This window comes from Electrona antarctica (assembly GCF_951216825.1).
Source record: "Electrona antarctica genome assembly, chromosome: 20".
Lineage (NCBI taxonomy): Eukaryota > Metazoa > Chordata > Actinopteri > Myctophiformes > Myctophidae > Electrona > Electrona antarctica.
The window spans coordinates 4672174-4688855 of record NC_136801.1 but is presented as its reverse complement, the minus strand read 5'-3'; the positions used below and the strand labels follow the sequence as shown (position 1 = coordinate 4688855).

General features: G+C 43.2%; 1 protein-coding gene across 5 annotated transcripts in view; it reads right to left on the bottom strand.

The window, feature by feature from the left end:
- The window catches only part of pan3 (poly(A) specific ribonuclease subunit PAN3), a 30822-nt gene extending 14267 nt beyond the window's left edge, over positions 1-16555 (bottom strand). Inside the window, exons 1-11 of one of the 5 annotated variants that reach the window (XM_079490004.1) lie at positions 16424-16555; positions 14205-14326; positions 12699-12771; positions 11818-11891; positions 10936-11080; positions 8640-8854; positions 8388-8492; positions 7201-7258; positions 6259-6420; positions 5081-5197; positions 4049-4150 (exon numbers count right to left, since the gene is read on the bottom strand). In XM_079490004.1, the coding sequence (XP_079346130.1) occupies positions 4049-4150; positions 5081-5197; positions 6259-6420; positions 7201-7258; positions 8388-8492; positions 8640-8854; positions 10936-11080; positions 11818-11891; positions 12699-12771; positions 14205-14326; positions 16424-16433 (1183 nt within the window). In that variant the 5' untranslated portion in view covers positions 16434-16555. Of the gene's footprint in view, positions 1-4048; positions 4151-5080; positions 5198-6258; positions 6421-7200; positions 7259-8387; positions 8493-8639; positions 8855-10935; positions 11083-11817; positions 11892-12698; positions 12772-14204; positions 14327-14955; positions 14985-15511 lie in introns of those variants that run through there. The other 4 variants (XM_079490002.1, XM_079490003.1, XM_079490005.1 and 1 more) reach the window with 4 other exon arrangements.
- Between the last annotated feature and the right edge of the window lie 127 nt (positions 16556-16682).

Sequence of the window (16682 nt, the reverse complement as noted above, 5' to 3'; positions counted from 1 at the left end):
AACATCGAAGTGGAACCGACAGCAGAGGCAGAGCTGTCAACGGGAGCGGAACAGGTGAGCGGCCTTCCGGAGGAACTGGAGGCTGCCTACGCCTCACCGTTCATCAGCAGAGCCATGCCCACAAACGGCGTGGGCAAGGCCGACGAGTCATCAAACCTTCTCACCACAGAAACGCCGAGCGTGATTTGTGGCATTACTGGTGCCAGTCCACGCGTTCAAGAGGCGGTGGGGGAGGTGCATGACACACACGCCAAGCACCCTGGGGTGACTTTCGTGAGGGGTCACCCGAAGATTGCCCCCGTGAAGGGTGGCAAACCGGGAATGGCAAAGTCCAGTCTGATACAGAAAACCGCAGTGTCGACACATTTGTTGTGTCGAGTTTGTAAAGCGGCTGAGAAGAAGGCCAAAATAGCTCCTGTCCTTTTAGATCCTAGAAAAGGAAAAAGATGGGCGTGGGTGAACGCTTTCATGCCAGCGAGATCAGAACTGGGACAGGAGAGTAGCATGTGAAATGCTTCTCCACCCATTTTGTTCCTACAGCAGGGAACAATTGGGGTCAGTGACAACAAGATGTCACAAACAGCACACACGCACACACACACGCACGCGCACGCACACACACACTCACAGACGAGATGTGTGTCTACCAGTGCATATAAATGTGATGATGTATGTGGGTTCATTATATCTGTACAATAACAAGTTACAGGTAAATGGATAATTTGTGCCAATTAAGTCCTTATGGACAAAGGTAAAAAAGAATGCTGGTAAAATGATTATGTTTCCTTCGATTGGGAGGGGGGAACACTATCTCAAAGTGCAAGTGGGTTTTGTGCGTGAACGCGTGGGCGCGCGCGCACAAACTATCACACACACAGGCACAAAGACTGCATGTGTGAAAGACACATAATGTGGTTAAAATGTTGCAAGGGTTTGCAATTTTCAATTGGGTTGCTTTTGGTAAAAGTCAAAGTAAAAAATCCAAAAGTCAAATGATACCAAGTTGTTGAGATGCAAAATCGGTTATTTTGTTAAAATCACAATTTGAGGTTCCTAACACAACCAGGGGTAATAAACTGCTGAACATGTGTTTACCAACTGGGCCCCATTCTGCAACCAAAAGAGTCGTTTCAGGTGGGGGGAGCGCAGGAAGAATGTTTCTTAAGATAAGGAACCAGTCTTGTGTGGAAATAAACTGTCTTCTTAAACAAGGGGGTTGTTTAGATAAGTCTGAAGCTTTGTCCGGGCAAACAGCCATAAAACTAAACGGACAGAGGTGACCAAAAGTTCATGGCAGTTAGGTGACCCCTAACTGACATGACAGGCAGCTCTCCTACAAAGTGGAGATGCACTGTATCACATTATTACTACAAGTATACATAAGTTTGATTAGCTGTAACTGAATTTAATACTTAAGGGTGCGTTGGGATAATTACAAAAAATTTCCACAATATCGACGCATGTAAACCTTTTATTATTTTCATTGTTTATTGATTTATGCAGTTAATGGGTTGTGTTTTATTTTAATGTGTTTTTCAAAGTTGTATAATGTTATAACTTCAGTATGTGGATCCAGTATTATTTAACAGGTTCCGAAATTACTAAAAATGGCATACGCCCAAATATCAAAAAAATAATATTTCCGAAAAAAATTAATATCAAAAATAATCTTTCAGTTTATGGAAAATGAATAACCATATCAATTTTCATAACTGAAACGTGAGGGGTGTTTGGTTTATTATGGGTGTGCGAGATGTATTCTCAGATATTGGGGAAGAAAATATATATAGACTATGGTGTCTAGGTGTGTTCCCTAAGAAGAGAGAATTACAGCAATTGGTGAGTTAAGGAGGGCCTAAGAGGTCGTAAATGCCAGGCTACTTCCTTGCTGGGGGGTTGGCTGTTGGCCCGCATTCCAGCTGTGAAGGGTCTAATAGTTTATGGGACCTCTCAGGGCAGTGTCAACTCACACAAATAGAACATGGAAAATGGGGGATGGAGTAACCAATCTTTAATTCCTCTTCAATTGTTTAAATGTGTTCTAATAACCTACCAATATATTGGGTTGGTAAAAAGGCTAAATGATAAATACCTGTAATAGTCTAAACAGTTTAGTTGGGCATTACAGGGACTGTAACAGGAGCTGGCCACAGCAGCCAGAGGTGCTGGCTGCTGGTCTGTGGGATCTGATTGGCTGAAAGTGTTAATATGGAGGTGGGATCAGTCAGAAGGCTGCATTGACTATTCTGTATGGCACAAAGTGAATTTAGATTCACCCAATACCATCGAACGTGAACATGTCTAGGCAGAGACCAGCGGTAATGTATTTGCTATATATTATGTGCTATAAATAGATGTTTGTGCATTATTCATAATCGATGTAATATGATTGTAACCAGTGTTCTCTCTGTGTTCTTGTCATCCCGATCATTGATCAATTATCATCTGATTAACGATAAGGTAGAATTAAAACCACATGATTAACTAAGTCTGAGAAACAACCATGACAAGCTAAACTGTACTATAATCTGGGAGATTAGAGTGTTCAAATGATAGCTAGAGTTCCTACCGACAGAGTCAGGATAGAACTGTACCAATAGGACCTGTAATCCAGGCCGGGATACTGTAATCATCTTGTGTTGGGGGGAAGTGTGAACAGAACGTGTGAATGTACGATTGTAAGTGTTTATAATTAATATGAATTAATAAAAACCCTATAAAATGCACGTTTGAGTTCATCACATATAAGCTATCATTGGGAGCATTTAGTTTATCTGTGCGTGTTAGTCACTTAAACTCTGCCTACGGCAAGGGCTGGTCGGAGCCTCGGCACAACAAGCCAAATAACCGAACAGTACATCTTCTGCACGTGGGCAGGGGCGGGAACCCCTTTTGGTGTTTTACCCCTTCAGGCCGGGAACCCATTTTGGGTTCTGTACAGTATTCAAAAATGTAAAAAATAAAATAATAATGCTGCTATATAAATATTTGAAGTTTTTCAGAAAACTTAGGTCAGGGTTTTTAGAATCGGCCTCAGGCCTAAATGGGTTAACACTTTAATTGCCCGGGGTTATTTAATCCATTACATTATAGCGCCCAGTCGATTTATAAACACGGACCACTTTTATCGACGGACCGGATGTTGTTCCGGATGTGGCTGTAGCAGCTAGATGTAGCCAAACCACTCTAGAGCCGATCCACAACAACGGGAGGTAAGAATAAATCTATCGCGACTAGCGACTGGACAGCGGAGGGCCGTCTAACACAGGATGTTTTTTTTATAATTAGACGGGATGATTTAGATCGCGAGTTATTAACGTTTTAAAATTTCCGTTGTCGTCGGCTAAACAGGGGAGGAACATTTTCGATGACGTCTCACTGTTGCGCAACATCGAGGATTGCACAACAGGCGCTTCCAGGCTGTGGAGCGGTGCGAGCCGTTTTCATATCAATAAACTTAGTCTTTTCCGTCTCTTGCTCTCATATCTCTCAATCCATCTTCTCACATACACTTGCACATTCACACCCTTATAGATCACCACCCTCTCATCTGCTACAGGTCACACTTTGGTGAGAACTGAACGCTTATTAACACCCATCGCCCAGGACGAGTTTTTGGTTTAGACTAGTCATTGGTTAGACCAGTCATTAGTCCTACAACTACAACCTAAATGGTAAATGGTGCATTTATATAGCGCCTTTATCCAAGGCGCTTTACATAGATTGTGCATTACATTCACCCATTCACACACTGATGGCAGTGGAAACCATGCAAGGCACTAACCACCACATCAGGAGCAATTAGGGGTTCAGTGTCTTGCTCAAGGAGACTTCGACACTAACTCTGGGGGAGCCCTGGTTCGAACAGGCAACTTTGTGGTTACCATCCAGCCACTCTACCCCTGAGCCACCGCCGCCAACCTATCTCAAACCCTCACCCTAAACCTAACCTCCCACGGGGCAGCACACCTAAACCTAACCTTAACCGATGTCTAACCAATGACTAGTCTAAACTAAGTATGCACCCCAAATGGGGAGCCCAACTGACCCCACTTCCTCTTGGTGAAGTAGGAGTCTGCTGCGGGGTCGTTGAAGTGTCTGCTGAACATGGTCTCTGCACCCGCATGGAAGTCATAGGAGAACACCAACGCTGGGGGACAAAAAAACACAACCAAGCCATTGTCAGTTAGTTTGCAAAGCATGCACAGAATCCAAAACAATAGAGTAGGGCTGGGCAATTAATCAAAAATATATATCTAAGCTGATCTTTAGAACCAATAACCAATTCATAATAGGGTAACATATTAATCAAGAAGCAGAGAGAGAGGTATATTACTAATAATGTAACGTATTAATCTTGATTGATCTTGCCACACAAATGCTACAATTGTTTTTCTACTCGGTCTGAGTGCTGTGGGCGTTTCAGAAACATGTCCACCAGTGACATCATCGATGGGGAATCCAAGCTAATAGAAACTGCAGGCTTTCTTTTCCTGAAAAGATGCAATATGATGTGATACTGGAAGCCATCGATCTCACGATAATACAAATCAAAATATTAAAAAGAAGAAAAAATCTGCCTAACGATGATGTCACTGGTGGACGGGTTTCTGAACTGCCCACAGCCCTCCTATGAGACACAGACAGAGTAGAGAGAAATTGTATTTTATCATGAACATTAGTAAGGACCAATTATATGAATATGGGTATTATTACTACAGGTCTTGTAGGAATTCATATCACAATGAATTGCTTTTTTAAAGACCACACACACACACACACACACACACACACACACACACACACACACACACACACACACACACACACACACACACACACACACACACACACACACACACACACACACACACACACACACACACACACACACACACACACACACACACACACACACACACACACACACACACACACACACACACACACACACACACACACACACACACACACACACACACACACACACACACACACACACACTTCTGACACATGATATCCAGTGAAACAAAAACACAACACAACAAAAGTCACAGATATACGACACACACACACTCACAATGATCTCCAAAGGCCTTGGTGGTGAAGACCTCCCTCAGGGTGACGGAGTTGGAGTGCTGGATCTTCTTCCACATGTCCACCAGCATCATGCACTTGGTGTTCACCAGACGAAACCCTGGACACAGAGGAACATAAACACTAAAAACCACAGGTGGCTCAGGCAGTGGGTGCACAGACGATATGCTCCTAGGGAGCCCGACGACCCAGGTTTGAATCACCCTAGGCAAGACCTACGCTGAAAAGGATTTTACCGTAAGTATCGCCCAAGGAAATGACGTTGATGCTTTACAAATCAGTTTACATTCTCCACGAATGAAACAAGTGTTGTGATTGGTCGGGAAAATATCGTATCCGGGGGAAATACAGCTGACGGATGTTACGGAGGATACATCCGCCGATAGCGTCTCTGCCTTACGTTGTGACCAGGCTTTTCTTTTCGCAGATAAGTAAGCCTGGGACCGAGGCTAGGTTTGAATCCAACCCCCATCTCTTGTCTTGCATGTCTCTCTACACTCTCCTGAAATAAAGCATAAAATTGCCAAAAGATTTATCTAAAAGAAAGAGAATAAACCATATTTAGTGATGAACATTACTAAAAAAAAAAGGATGCATTGAAATAATGAAAATCATTTAAAGAGCAGGCAGCCCACTTTGTATTTACTTGCTATTTACACATGAAGAGTTGACCAACTACAGTACACAGTAAAATCCTTGGTATTAATTTAAGTGTATAAAAGTAGAGCACAAATGGAACAAATAGTTTAATTTGTACAATTTCCACATACTGTAAACATGGACGTAATTTAACCCATTTTGGGTGGGAACCCCTTTTGGTGTTTTAAACATTATGTTATAATTTAGCTATTGAAAAATAGCAGATCTACAAGCTCATAGCGCGCTACGAGCTTGTAGGTCTGCTATTTTTGAAAAATCGTGAAAGTATTTATTTCAGAAAATTGGAGGATTTAGAAGTTTTTTTTAAATTTTGAGGTCAGGCCTAAATGGGTTAATATTTTACACAAATTACTGTGTAGGGGTTTTGTGCGATTCAATATTGCATTGGAAGGGAAACATCAACAGGGTGTTGCAGAGTAGAGGGGGGTCCTGTTCCTCACACCATCTCTGGGCATAGATAGGTCTTTTCCACATGGCCCACATCATCACACCACATCTCACCATGTATTCTCCTCAGGCAGTAAGGCAGGTCATCCTTGCTGTTGACCGCCTTGTAACAGGAAGTGACGTAGCTGAAACTGCTGGTCTTCTGCATGCGGTTGGGTGGGGGGACAGGCTCCAGGGGGAACAGGCTGTGGTAGCTGTCCACATCACTTGGAACACCTGTCAAAACACAGCATGAGTTAGAAGGCAAATGCAGGCACACTTGCACACAATCTCAGAATAGACAAGGAAATCCACAAAATCCACAATATAAAAAGCCAGTGACTAGGTTTTCTCCTGTGACCCATTGCTGTATGTGAATAGCTCACTAATATCCACCAAAATGGGCATGTCGAAGTCGTGTTTTGTTTCGATAGTGCCGACACACCTAACTTTGACAATCCCTCAGTGTGTGCCTGAAACATGCCACCAAAGCTCCACATGAATAAACTATATGGACTGATCAAGAGAAGATTCATGATGTGGGTCCCGTCAAGACTGGAGGGAAGACCACAAACACCTCACAGTCTCAACACATGTTGCCAACTGTCGGAAGTAAGAAACCAACACCACAACCGAACCTACCAGTGAGAGTATCAGTCGAAAACGCAAGAACAGAAGTGAAACTGGGAATGATCAGTATGTTGCGCAGAAGAGATTTATACTTTTGGGTTCAAAAAGCTCATACGTCAAGATCACGGCCAGTGTTACAAGTACATAATAGTCATATCTAAGGAATATAACCAGGAAACATATAGAACAAGGTGTTTGTAGTGGATATTGAAACCCTGCCCACACAATGTCACCCACCCACCCACCCACCCATTATGTGCTTGTATGCAACATGCAATCATGCATCATACTGTATTGTATGTAAGTTGAATATATGGAGATACAATATTTTTGCCCGACAGCAACAAGTAACAATTATCTGACCACAGAGAAGTCGATATATTTTACCTTGGTTCTCTGATTGGTCAAACTGGGCCATTGTCATTAGATGTCTGTTTACCAGCTCCTGAGGAGGGGGGGGGGGGGGGGGGGGGGGAGACAGGAGGATACGACATCCGATTAGGGCTGCACGGTAATTTAAATTATAATCCTGATTGCAGTTACTTAATATTGTAATCGCAATTATTGGTAATGATGATTTTTGGTGGTAAAGGATAATTTTACCATATTCTGTCTTTGTTGCTCACTGTGCTCTTCGGTACCATATGAAATAGTATGTAAGTTAAAAACATTCACTTTGAAAGAATATTATATTCAAAGATTTGCGCCACATTTTCACGATTTTTCAAAAAATTGCAGATCTACAAGCTCATAGCGCGCCACTCGGTGGCGCGCTATGAGCTTGTAGATCTGCTATTTTTCAATAGCTAAATTATAACATAATGTTTAAAACACCAAAAGGGGTTCCCGCCCAAAATGGGTTAAATCCCTTTACCATAACCCATTCTGGCCTCTGTGATTCTACTGATGGGCTGTGCAATGCTCTGGTTATTGGTTGGAGACATGGGAAAGGGGCAACATCTGACCAAATAGCAGGTTTGAAATGCCAAGCTCCACACAAATACATAAATGTGAAACATACCATTTTTCCCCCAATTAATTGTGTCATATCGGATAAGTCATATGTCAGAAAGAAATAGTCCAGTAATAATGTAATTTGACCTCTAACCAATTGCAAAAAAAACAAACTCAACTGATTTAGCATCTTCAATATAAATAAATAAATTTGGCCATAACAACTTGCCAAAATGTGATGATGTCAGCACATTTGGCAAGTTGCTATGGCCAAATTTAGCCCAATGAGTGTTTTTATGCAAAACTAATGCTTGGAATGGATTCAGCCTCATGAAAACCCCCTAGTTTGATATGTCACATGCTACTTAAAGCATAAGGAAATTTAGAAAATATTGCCTTATAATAGGATGTCAATGGTGGCCATACTGTACAGGCCATTTTCAACACTTTCCCCTCAAGACAATTCCAGGCAACTTTTTTTCTGTTATTCAGGATATATTGAAGATATACCAGCTGAGTTTGTTTTTTTTGCAATTAGTTAGAGGTTGATCCTGTATTTTCCATAGATTTCCTGTACTAAAGGGGCAAAAGATGAGTAGCAATAGCGGTCGGTGTGATACCTGTCGGAGTTCATCAGCCATGAAGAAGGATGGGGCGTTGGCTTTGGGCTGCATGTAGGCTACATGAGGCGCGGTAGGGGGATAGATGTGGTAGGTAGGAAACACCTGGTGATGAAAACAGCAGAAGATAACTTCCTATTTATGAGTAAATCAAAACGAGCTTTCTGTTCGTGTTCTTGCTGGGGTTTCAACCAGATGCTCCGTGTTTTTCAGGGAAATTACCACAGTGTATTTCGAACAGCACGTACGTACCATCCCGGCCATGGGCGCAGGTGGGGCGTTGTCTGTATAGAAGTAGGTGGTCCCACCCACAGTCTCCTTCTGGATGATGTGGGCTTCGGCTGAAGTGGTGGGCACCATGTAGTTGGCAGGGTTGGGGGTGTGGCTGCGTCGGCGAGGGGCAGGTGAGGTGTGTGGTGTGATTTTGGGAGAATGGAGAGGAGAAGAGCCAGCAGAGAGAGACATTCCTAAAGTTGGGGTGAAAAATAAATATTATTCAGAAACTCAGAATGCAACATGGGCCTGTCTGGTGTTGTGGCCAGTTAGAAAACCGACCAATACTCCTTCTGGGTCACGAGGACCCGAGTTTGATTCTGGCTCTTGTCATGTCTCGCCTGCACGCTGCCGTTAACTTCCTTGTTTACGGCTCCAAAAGAATGGCTCGTAACTCCTAATCTAGGGAGTCCCCATGGTTTTGACCAAAGGGACAATGTTCTGTCTTCATTTCTGACTTCAGCATGCATCTCGTTTGGAATATTAACGCTTCTAGAGACTTTAGCGTGAGGTAAAGGAGGTAAGAAGAGGAGGTAAGGAGAGGTAAGATTATGCCTTCCTGTTTTTTGGGGGGAACGGAAGGGAGGGGGCTTTTCAGTAAGTACAACTACAATCTGCCATATCTGCTGACACTCTAGACATTAAAAAATGTCTTCTAAATAATGACAGTTTTCTGAAAAACCTATGTTTCTGTATCAGTGGTGCTCAATATTTCATGTCAAGGACCCCAAAAACTATGTGTGATTGGCCGCCGACCCCAGTCTGAAAATATGTAGTTCCAGGAACCTCTCAGAAGCAAAGATTTGAGTTAAAAACGTTCACTCTGAAAGAATATATATTCAAAGATTTGAGGCACATTTTCTCAAAAATAGCATAGACCTACAAGTTTGTAGATCTGCTATTTTTCAATAGCTAAAGTATAACACTGCTTTAAAACACCAAAAGGGGTTCGTGCCCAAAATGGGTTAATTGCTCCTGCCCTCACGATTCAATTTAATTACGATTCACCAGCGAACTATTCGGTTCTACGATGCATTGTGAAGCATCACACTTTACTATATTACTGCACAACATGACAAGTCAATAGTCAGATATAATGAACAACATATTTCATATAGAATATTATATACAGAGCAGGATGCATCCAAATGTATTATTAGTATACTATACTTTTATGTATCAATACATTATAAAACCAACGTTATTTATTTAATCATCTTATAAATGATATCCTCTCTGGTGTACACATACACAATGACACAACCTGTATTTATTTATCACACACACAATGACACAACCTGTATTTATTTATTTATCTCACACACACACACACACACACACACACACACACACACACACACACACACACACACACACACACACACACACACACACACACACACACACACACACACACACACACACACACACACACACACACACACACACACACACACACACACACACACACACACACACACACACACACACACACACACACACACACACACACACACACACACACACACACACACACACACACACACACACACACACACACACACACACACACAGAGCTGGGGGCAATAAAGAGATCGTTTTTCTTAAAGGCAGCACAACATTCTATAAACGTCTGTCAGTCTCTGTACACAGCATGTTTCAGAGTGCAAGTAACTTAACACCCAACTAGCTCCTTAACGCTATGGACCAGACTCAGAGCTAAGTTAACGACCAACGTATCTTCCGCGTTTACACTCTGGGTTCGCTGTGATTGGTTGAGATGGCCGTATAAGCGAATCCCAACCGAGACTGTCCTTAACAACCCGCCCCCCAATTGCTGTGATTGGTTTAGATGCGCATATAGCAACACGTGCTATAGTTCTATAGACGCTTCAAAAGGTCAAAAAGACGATCGTGCTATATGTCCGTTGCTGAATCGATGCAGAATCGTGCACTGTTGAATTGCGATGCATTGCTGAATCGACACTACAGTTTAGGGCTCATTGCAAATCTTCAGTCCGAAATAGGCTTAATTAGCTCTTCACTAAATCCCACCCCAAAAAGCGATTGTCCAATGCCAATCCAAATAGTTTAGCAACGGTTGCTATGCAGGTCAAGCTTTCTTCGCTGCTAATGTGCCTATTGGACAAGGATGGGTTGGGGAGGGACTTAGGGAAGGGCTAATTTAAGAGATGAACATTTTTGACTGGAAACAAAGTATTACAAACCATAGGGTGTATTCCCAGCTGAGATGGCAGTGATTCAAAAGCCTCACCTGGGGCCATGCCAGCAGCTGTAGAGCTGCCGAGACCAGGATGGGAGAAGAGAGGTGAGGGGAAGGCCTGGACACTGGGCTGGGCCATGGTGGCCATGCGTGGAGCTGCTTTAGGGATAAACTCACTGGCTGCTGGGTTTGGAGTCTGGGGACACAGGTTGGAATCAAGAATTAAGTTTCATTCAACTCCCTCATAAAATAATTAATAATAATAATAATAGACAAAACCTGCAAATCGTCAAGCAGAAACCTCATATATATATATTATTTTTATTTTTTTGTTGTAAATGAATGCCGTACTTTGCTGTAGCAGAGTGTCATGCATAAGGAGCATAAATTGTCAATGCACAAGCTTACAATTTGTCAGCTATTTTCACTACTTAGTCTTTTTTAAAGGAGCATTCAGTGATTTGGGTGATTTGGAAAACCACCCAGTCCGCCCCAGTAACAAAATGTGCACATGCACGCTCTACAGTGGGGGGAAGTGCAACAGGCCAACAGCATGTGCACCAAGGCCCCTCTCATCCTGATTGGATGAAGGCTTTGCCACCCGCCACCAAAACTGAAACTAGGGTTTTTTGACCCCAGGGGCTCACTGGGGACAGGGAGGAACTCCTTATATGGTCAGCACACTCTATAGTAGGGAGGATTATCCAGAAAAAAAGAAAAAATAAGTGATATTTGAATTAAGTAAAATCACTGAATATACCTTTAAGTTCCTCTGTGGGCTATATAAATAATGAACCAATGAAATGTATTAACAAGAGCTTGTGTGACTAAATAATAACTACATTGGATCCTTTGGACAACACTTCCATTTCTTGGAAACTAACAGTTTTGGGCATATGAGGTTTCCACCCGACAGCGACAAACACATCTCACCTTGTTTCTCCTCTGTGATAGGCTAAGAGCACCAAAATCACTGAATAGCGATGATGTCGGAGAGTTCACTGGATCTGCAGAAGGACACAGGAGGTCAGGAGTGGCGCTCTTATGGATGTACAGTCTTTCATGGATAAAGACTAAGGAAAAGCTCTAGTGTCGCCTCTAGAGTGGTGTGGCTATTGTTAGCTGCTACACAGACATTCACAACAACTTCCGGTCCCCCGGTAAAAGTGGTCCGGGCGGGCCTGGGCCATGGCTCAGTGGTCCAGGCACCTTGCCTGGACCACTGAGCCATATATATCCGGGCGCTATAAATGATGGGCACATTTTATTAATGGATTAAATAGGTCCGGGCCCTCAAGGTGTTAATATTCGGCGGACATTAATAATCAAAGATTCCAATAATCGTTTTTGGGGATTGATTATTATTATTCATGTTTTAATTATTTGTTTTGGTTGAAAAGGTTGTCATTCAAGGTTGTCATTCAAACCCTGCCCACAATAACTACAGTTTAGACTAGAAGATACTTAATGTGGGTGTAATATTTATTCTTTTCTGCTTTAGCATTGTCAATTTGTCATTGTCAGGACATGGATTCAGTTTCAGTATGAACCATTTACAAAGATTCCGTTTCAGAAGGAACCTTTTAGAGGGCGGACCGTCGTTTCGGACCGCGCCTTATTTATGTCACCTCAGGACATAAACACAACACATAAATAAAGTGTTGTCAGACACCTCACCATGTACAAATCCCTATTATAGTACCTAGACTACCTACTTATTACTACCTACTGTAGTCCATAATCATATACGAATCCTGCCCCTCAAGGACCCAGAGCCTACTTTGATGACCACTGTTCAAGCGGATGATTCTTACCAAGAGCGCTGTGGCTGAAGTTCTTGGCACCATCATTGACGAGACTGGGAGAACTACTGCTGGTGGTCATTCGCTAGAAATGGCAGGAACAAGCGAGACAAGTCACAGATTATATAAACAAAATAAAGTATTATTTATAAATGTTTAAAATAATTTAAAAAATAAACTCGGCACACAAAGTTTGGTAACTTAACTTTGGTCCATTATTTCTCCACCAATTGGTATTGTATCTTATATCATTTTAATCTTTGAAGATTAGTCACCTTTACAACAAGGTAGGCATCGGACATACCTGGAATGAGTAACACTGCTAAATGTGTGGGTTGCACCCCCAAAACATTTTCCAAAATGAAATATTGTTCTGTTGGCATTCACTCTCATTTTGAGCTTCAAGTACTGGCAGGTGTGTGCCACTCAGTCACACGTGTGTGCCAGGCATATAAGCATGGGTCCTGCCAATTTCTTAACTTTGTTTGTGCTCCAAGCAGCAGCAACACTGGTGGAAAGATGCCATGTTTGTTCCTGCAGGATAAGGCCTGTGCATTGCAATAGGGCAAGTGGATTCTGGTGTTCCAGCATACAGAGTGGCAGCATTCATTTGTGTCAGCCCTGGTACCATTTCAAAACTTAAGACCAAGTTTCATGAGACTGGTGAAGTCAAAGACAGACCGCGAAGTGGCCGTCCCAGGAAGATAACACCCCAAGAAGACCGGTTCCTTACCCTCGCTTCACTGAGGAACCGTAGGCGGAGATGCCAAGCTGTTATGGCTGCTTTTGGATAACACTCAGTGTAAAATTAATAAAGTGTAAAAATTGTCAATGTGTTGTTTTTTTCCTTATTACTGTGGGAGAGTGCAATCATCCAATCCACTATGCAACTCAAAGCAAGGGTTGAATACCAGCCATTTGCCATTTTGGCAAATGTTTTGGGGGTGCAATCCACACGTTTAATAGTGTTACTCAGTCCAGGGATGTCCGATCCCTACATGCTATACATCGTTGTAAAGGTGACTAATCAACTATTCAAATTATATAATACACAATACCAATGGGTATTATTAAAGTGGAGAAATAATGGACCAAAGCTACGTTTCCGAACTTTATGTGCCGAGTTTATATTAAAACAAAAATGTGATGTGTAGACCAGTGGTTCATGGGGTCCTAGACCTAGACCCAGGGGTCCTTGAGGGAGTCCCCAGCTAAATGACTAAAAGGAGTTAATCTTCTTCATCATCATGTACACGTGAATAGAACTACTAAACGTACAAGAATGGCTATTTTGATCAGAGTTTCACCATTATCTCTATACCGTCCTACAGTACAAAGACACATCAAATCATGTGTCACTGAAATTAAAAATGTTGAGAATCACCGTCACTGGCGTAGACGGGGGACACACCCATCTTGCCTTACCCCTTATGCCTAAACTTTTTTTGGCATAAAAAAAAACAAGATATGGATCATATGGCCCTTTATCCGACTTTTAAAAAAACGTGTTTAGTGTACCTGCATCATAGAGTATTTGGACTCTGCTGGGCTTCCAAACCCATTGACCCCAATAAAGCTGCTGCTGAAGTATGAGTTGGTCAAATTGGCATCATTTAAGGTCCCGCCCTCCATCCCTGGGACTGTGGGTGAGAGGAAGCAAAGTTCAACAACTACTACTACTACTACTACTTCGTACATCCGGAATAACATGATTCAATGGCATGCAATAAACCACTCCAAAACAAACAATAAAATAGTAATGCTGATGCCAAAACTATACAGACAGAGTATCTGCCTGGCCAATCACAGAGCTTATTGGGAAGGGAGTAAACAGTTCTGCTGCAAAGCATGCTACTTCTAACTAGGCATGGTAGACTACACTAAAAGGCATGATATCGAAAACACGAGTCTTTTTTTTTTTTTAAGTCTCATTTTTTATATTCCCGCTCACTCGCACTAGGCTATGTTTACCGTTAGTGGCTGCGTGTTAGGTAACTAGGTTGATGCTGTAACAGCCACATTGAAACGGGTCGAAGCAAAGCAACAACAATGCCCCTGTGCACGACTAGCTTTAGCCGCTAGCTGATATTAGCCAACACTCCAGACAAATGAACGCTGCAGCTCATCTCGTTCACATTTTTCCTCCCAACTAAAACGGACTAAAAGTCTACGAAAACCAAAAGCAAGCGGCTATAATATAAGCAACCACCTACCATAGCTGGTTATAAGCTAGCTATAATAGGAGCTGGTCAATTTTCTGCCCACTCACCCCCTCAAGTCACAGCTGTCAAACACTGCGGGGCCCTCTTCGTGTTAAGGCTAGTGCAAAAACAGCTAACACTAAACATCAAGGACAGGTCAGTGACGCCACAACAAGTCACCGGACGGCGTGAATTAGCGGTTCAAAAGCCCGAGTCGGAAACACTTCCGCGTGACGGTGACATCACTGACGACTCCCTCTCCTTGGTACCGTCAGTCTAGCCCACCAACTATGAATGTTGCTAATAAATAAACCATGACTTCATTGCAAGAGCCAGTCCCCCATAATAAGCATAATGTCTTTATTCGGACACACATTCTTTACACACAATGCCAAGTCAATGCATCACACGTTATTTTCGTGGAGGAAAAGAAAGGAGACCAAGAAAGGCCTCGCTTAAATCCTCGACCTCGATTTGAACAAAGCCCCCGCACACACTCACACAGGGCCACACAAGCAGAGTGCAGAGCGTACCGTCCGTGTTTGGGGCCTTGTCCCCGGTGCACTTCTTCAGCAAGACACTAGACAGACCGTGCAACAGTGCATATACTGTGTATATACTCACTGGTCAACAACTGTCCCTCTAGAGGCGTGCCTGCAGGCCCCTGCAGGGACTCGTTCTTCTTGGGGACACCGGAGACTCCCGCGCCTCCGCCGCTACAGGACACCGCGGGACCGCTGAGCGGGTACCCGGCCGGAGCCTGCTGCACCTGTCCCCCGGTCAGTGACAACGGGACGGGGCTGCCCCCGCCGCCGTGCAGCGACATGCTCGCCATGGACGGATCCTCGTGCAAGAACTGACACTCGTCCCCATAAAAGCACGTCTTGTCCTTGGCGTAGTATCGGCAGAACTTCACCTTGACGTTGGGTATCCCGAGATTCCCGACAGCCCCGAGCGGAGAAGCTGAAGCTGGGAGTCCACTGTTCATGGCACCGCTGCTGCTGCTGCCGCTGCCTCCGGAAGACCCTCACACATTAGAGAGGGACGCAGATAGCCAGCGAGCTAGCTGCTAGCTGCTGGCTCCCTTCTCTTGAAAACAGGTTTCTCTAAACCAATAACACGATTTAATATGACTTCAGATAGTCCAAAAGAAATTGCCACAACACGAATAGTACTCACATTATAACGCTAGAATGCGAGTTTTCGATGAAAGAAAAAAAATGGCATTGTAAAATCCTGGGTCGTCGTTGTTGTCGCTATCCATGCAGCTGGCCTCACGATGTAGCCTGTTGTTGAACTGAACTCACGCTGTTGTTGTTTTCTATCCGTGCAGAACTGAACACGAACAGCAGGCTACCCTGCTACAGACCTGCTAGCATAGCTTTGCATTGTGGGTATACTACCTTGATCAAAGGAGAACGTACATTGCTACAATGTTTGGCACAGTGTGGCTGGCTGGCTACCAGTACAATCTACATTGTAACACAAGTTTGCACCTACGGAGCATGGTGGGTTTTTGTGAACGAAAACAAATACCGTATGTCATCTTTTATCTGGCGGCAGTCGGCCCCTGCTTCGGCATTCGGCAAAATGAGAACGTCCGCCAACTTTACAAACTAAATGGTGATGCTTTCTGGTCACCTGCTGCCTGCTGGGCTGTAACCATCGCGCAGGTGGAAAATGTCAAACAGATCCTCTATAAATTAACAATCTTATTTTTCAATGACGTAATCTGATAAAGACTAAATAAAATAAAACTAGGGCTTCAAAATAGAGTCTCACTTCATTATCAGTG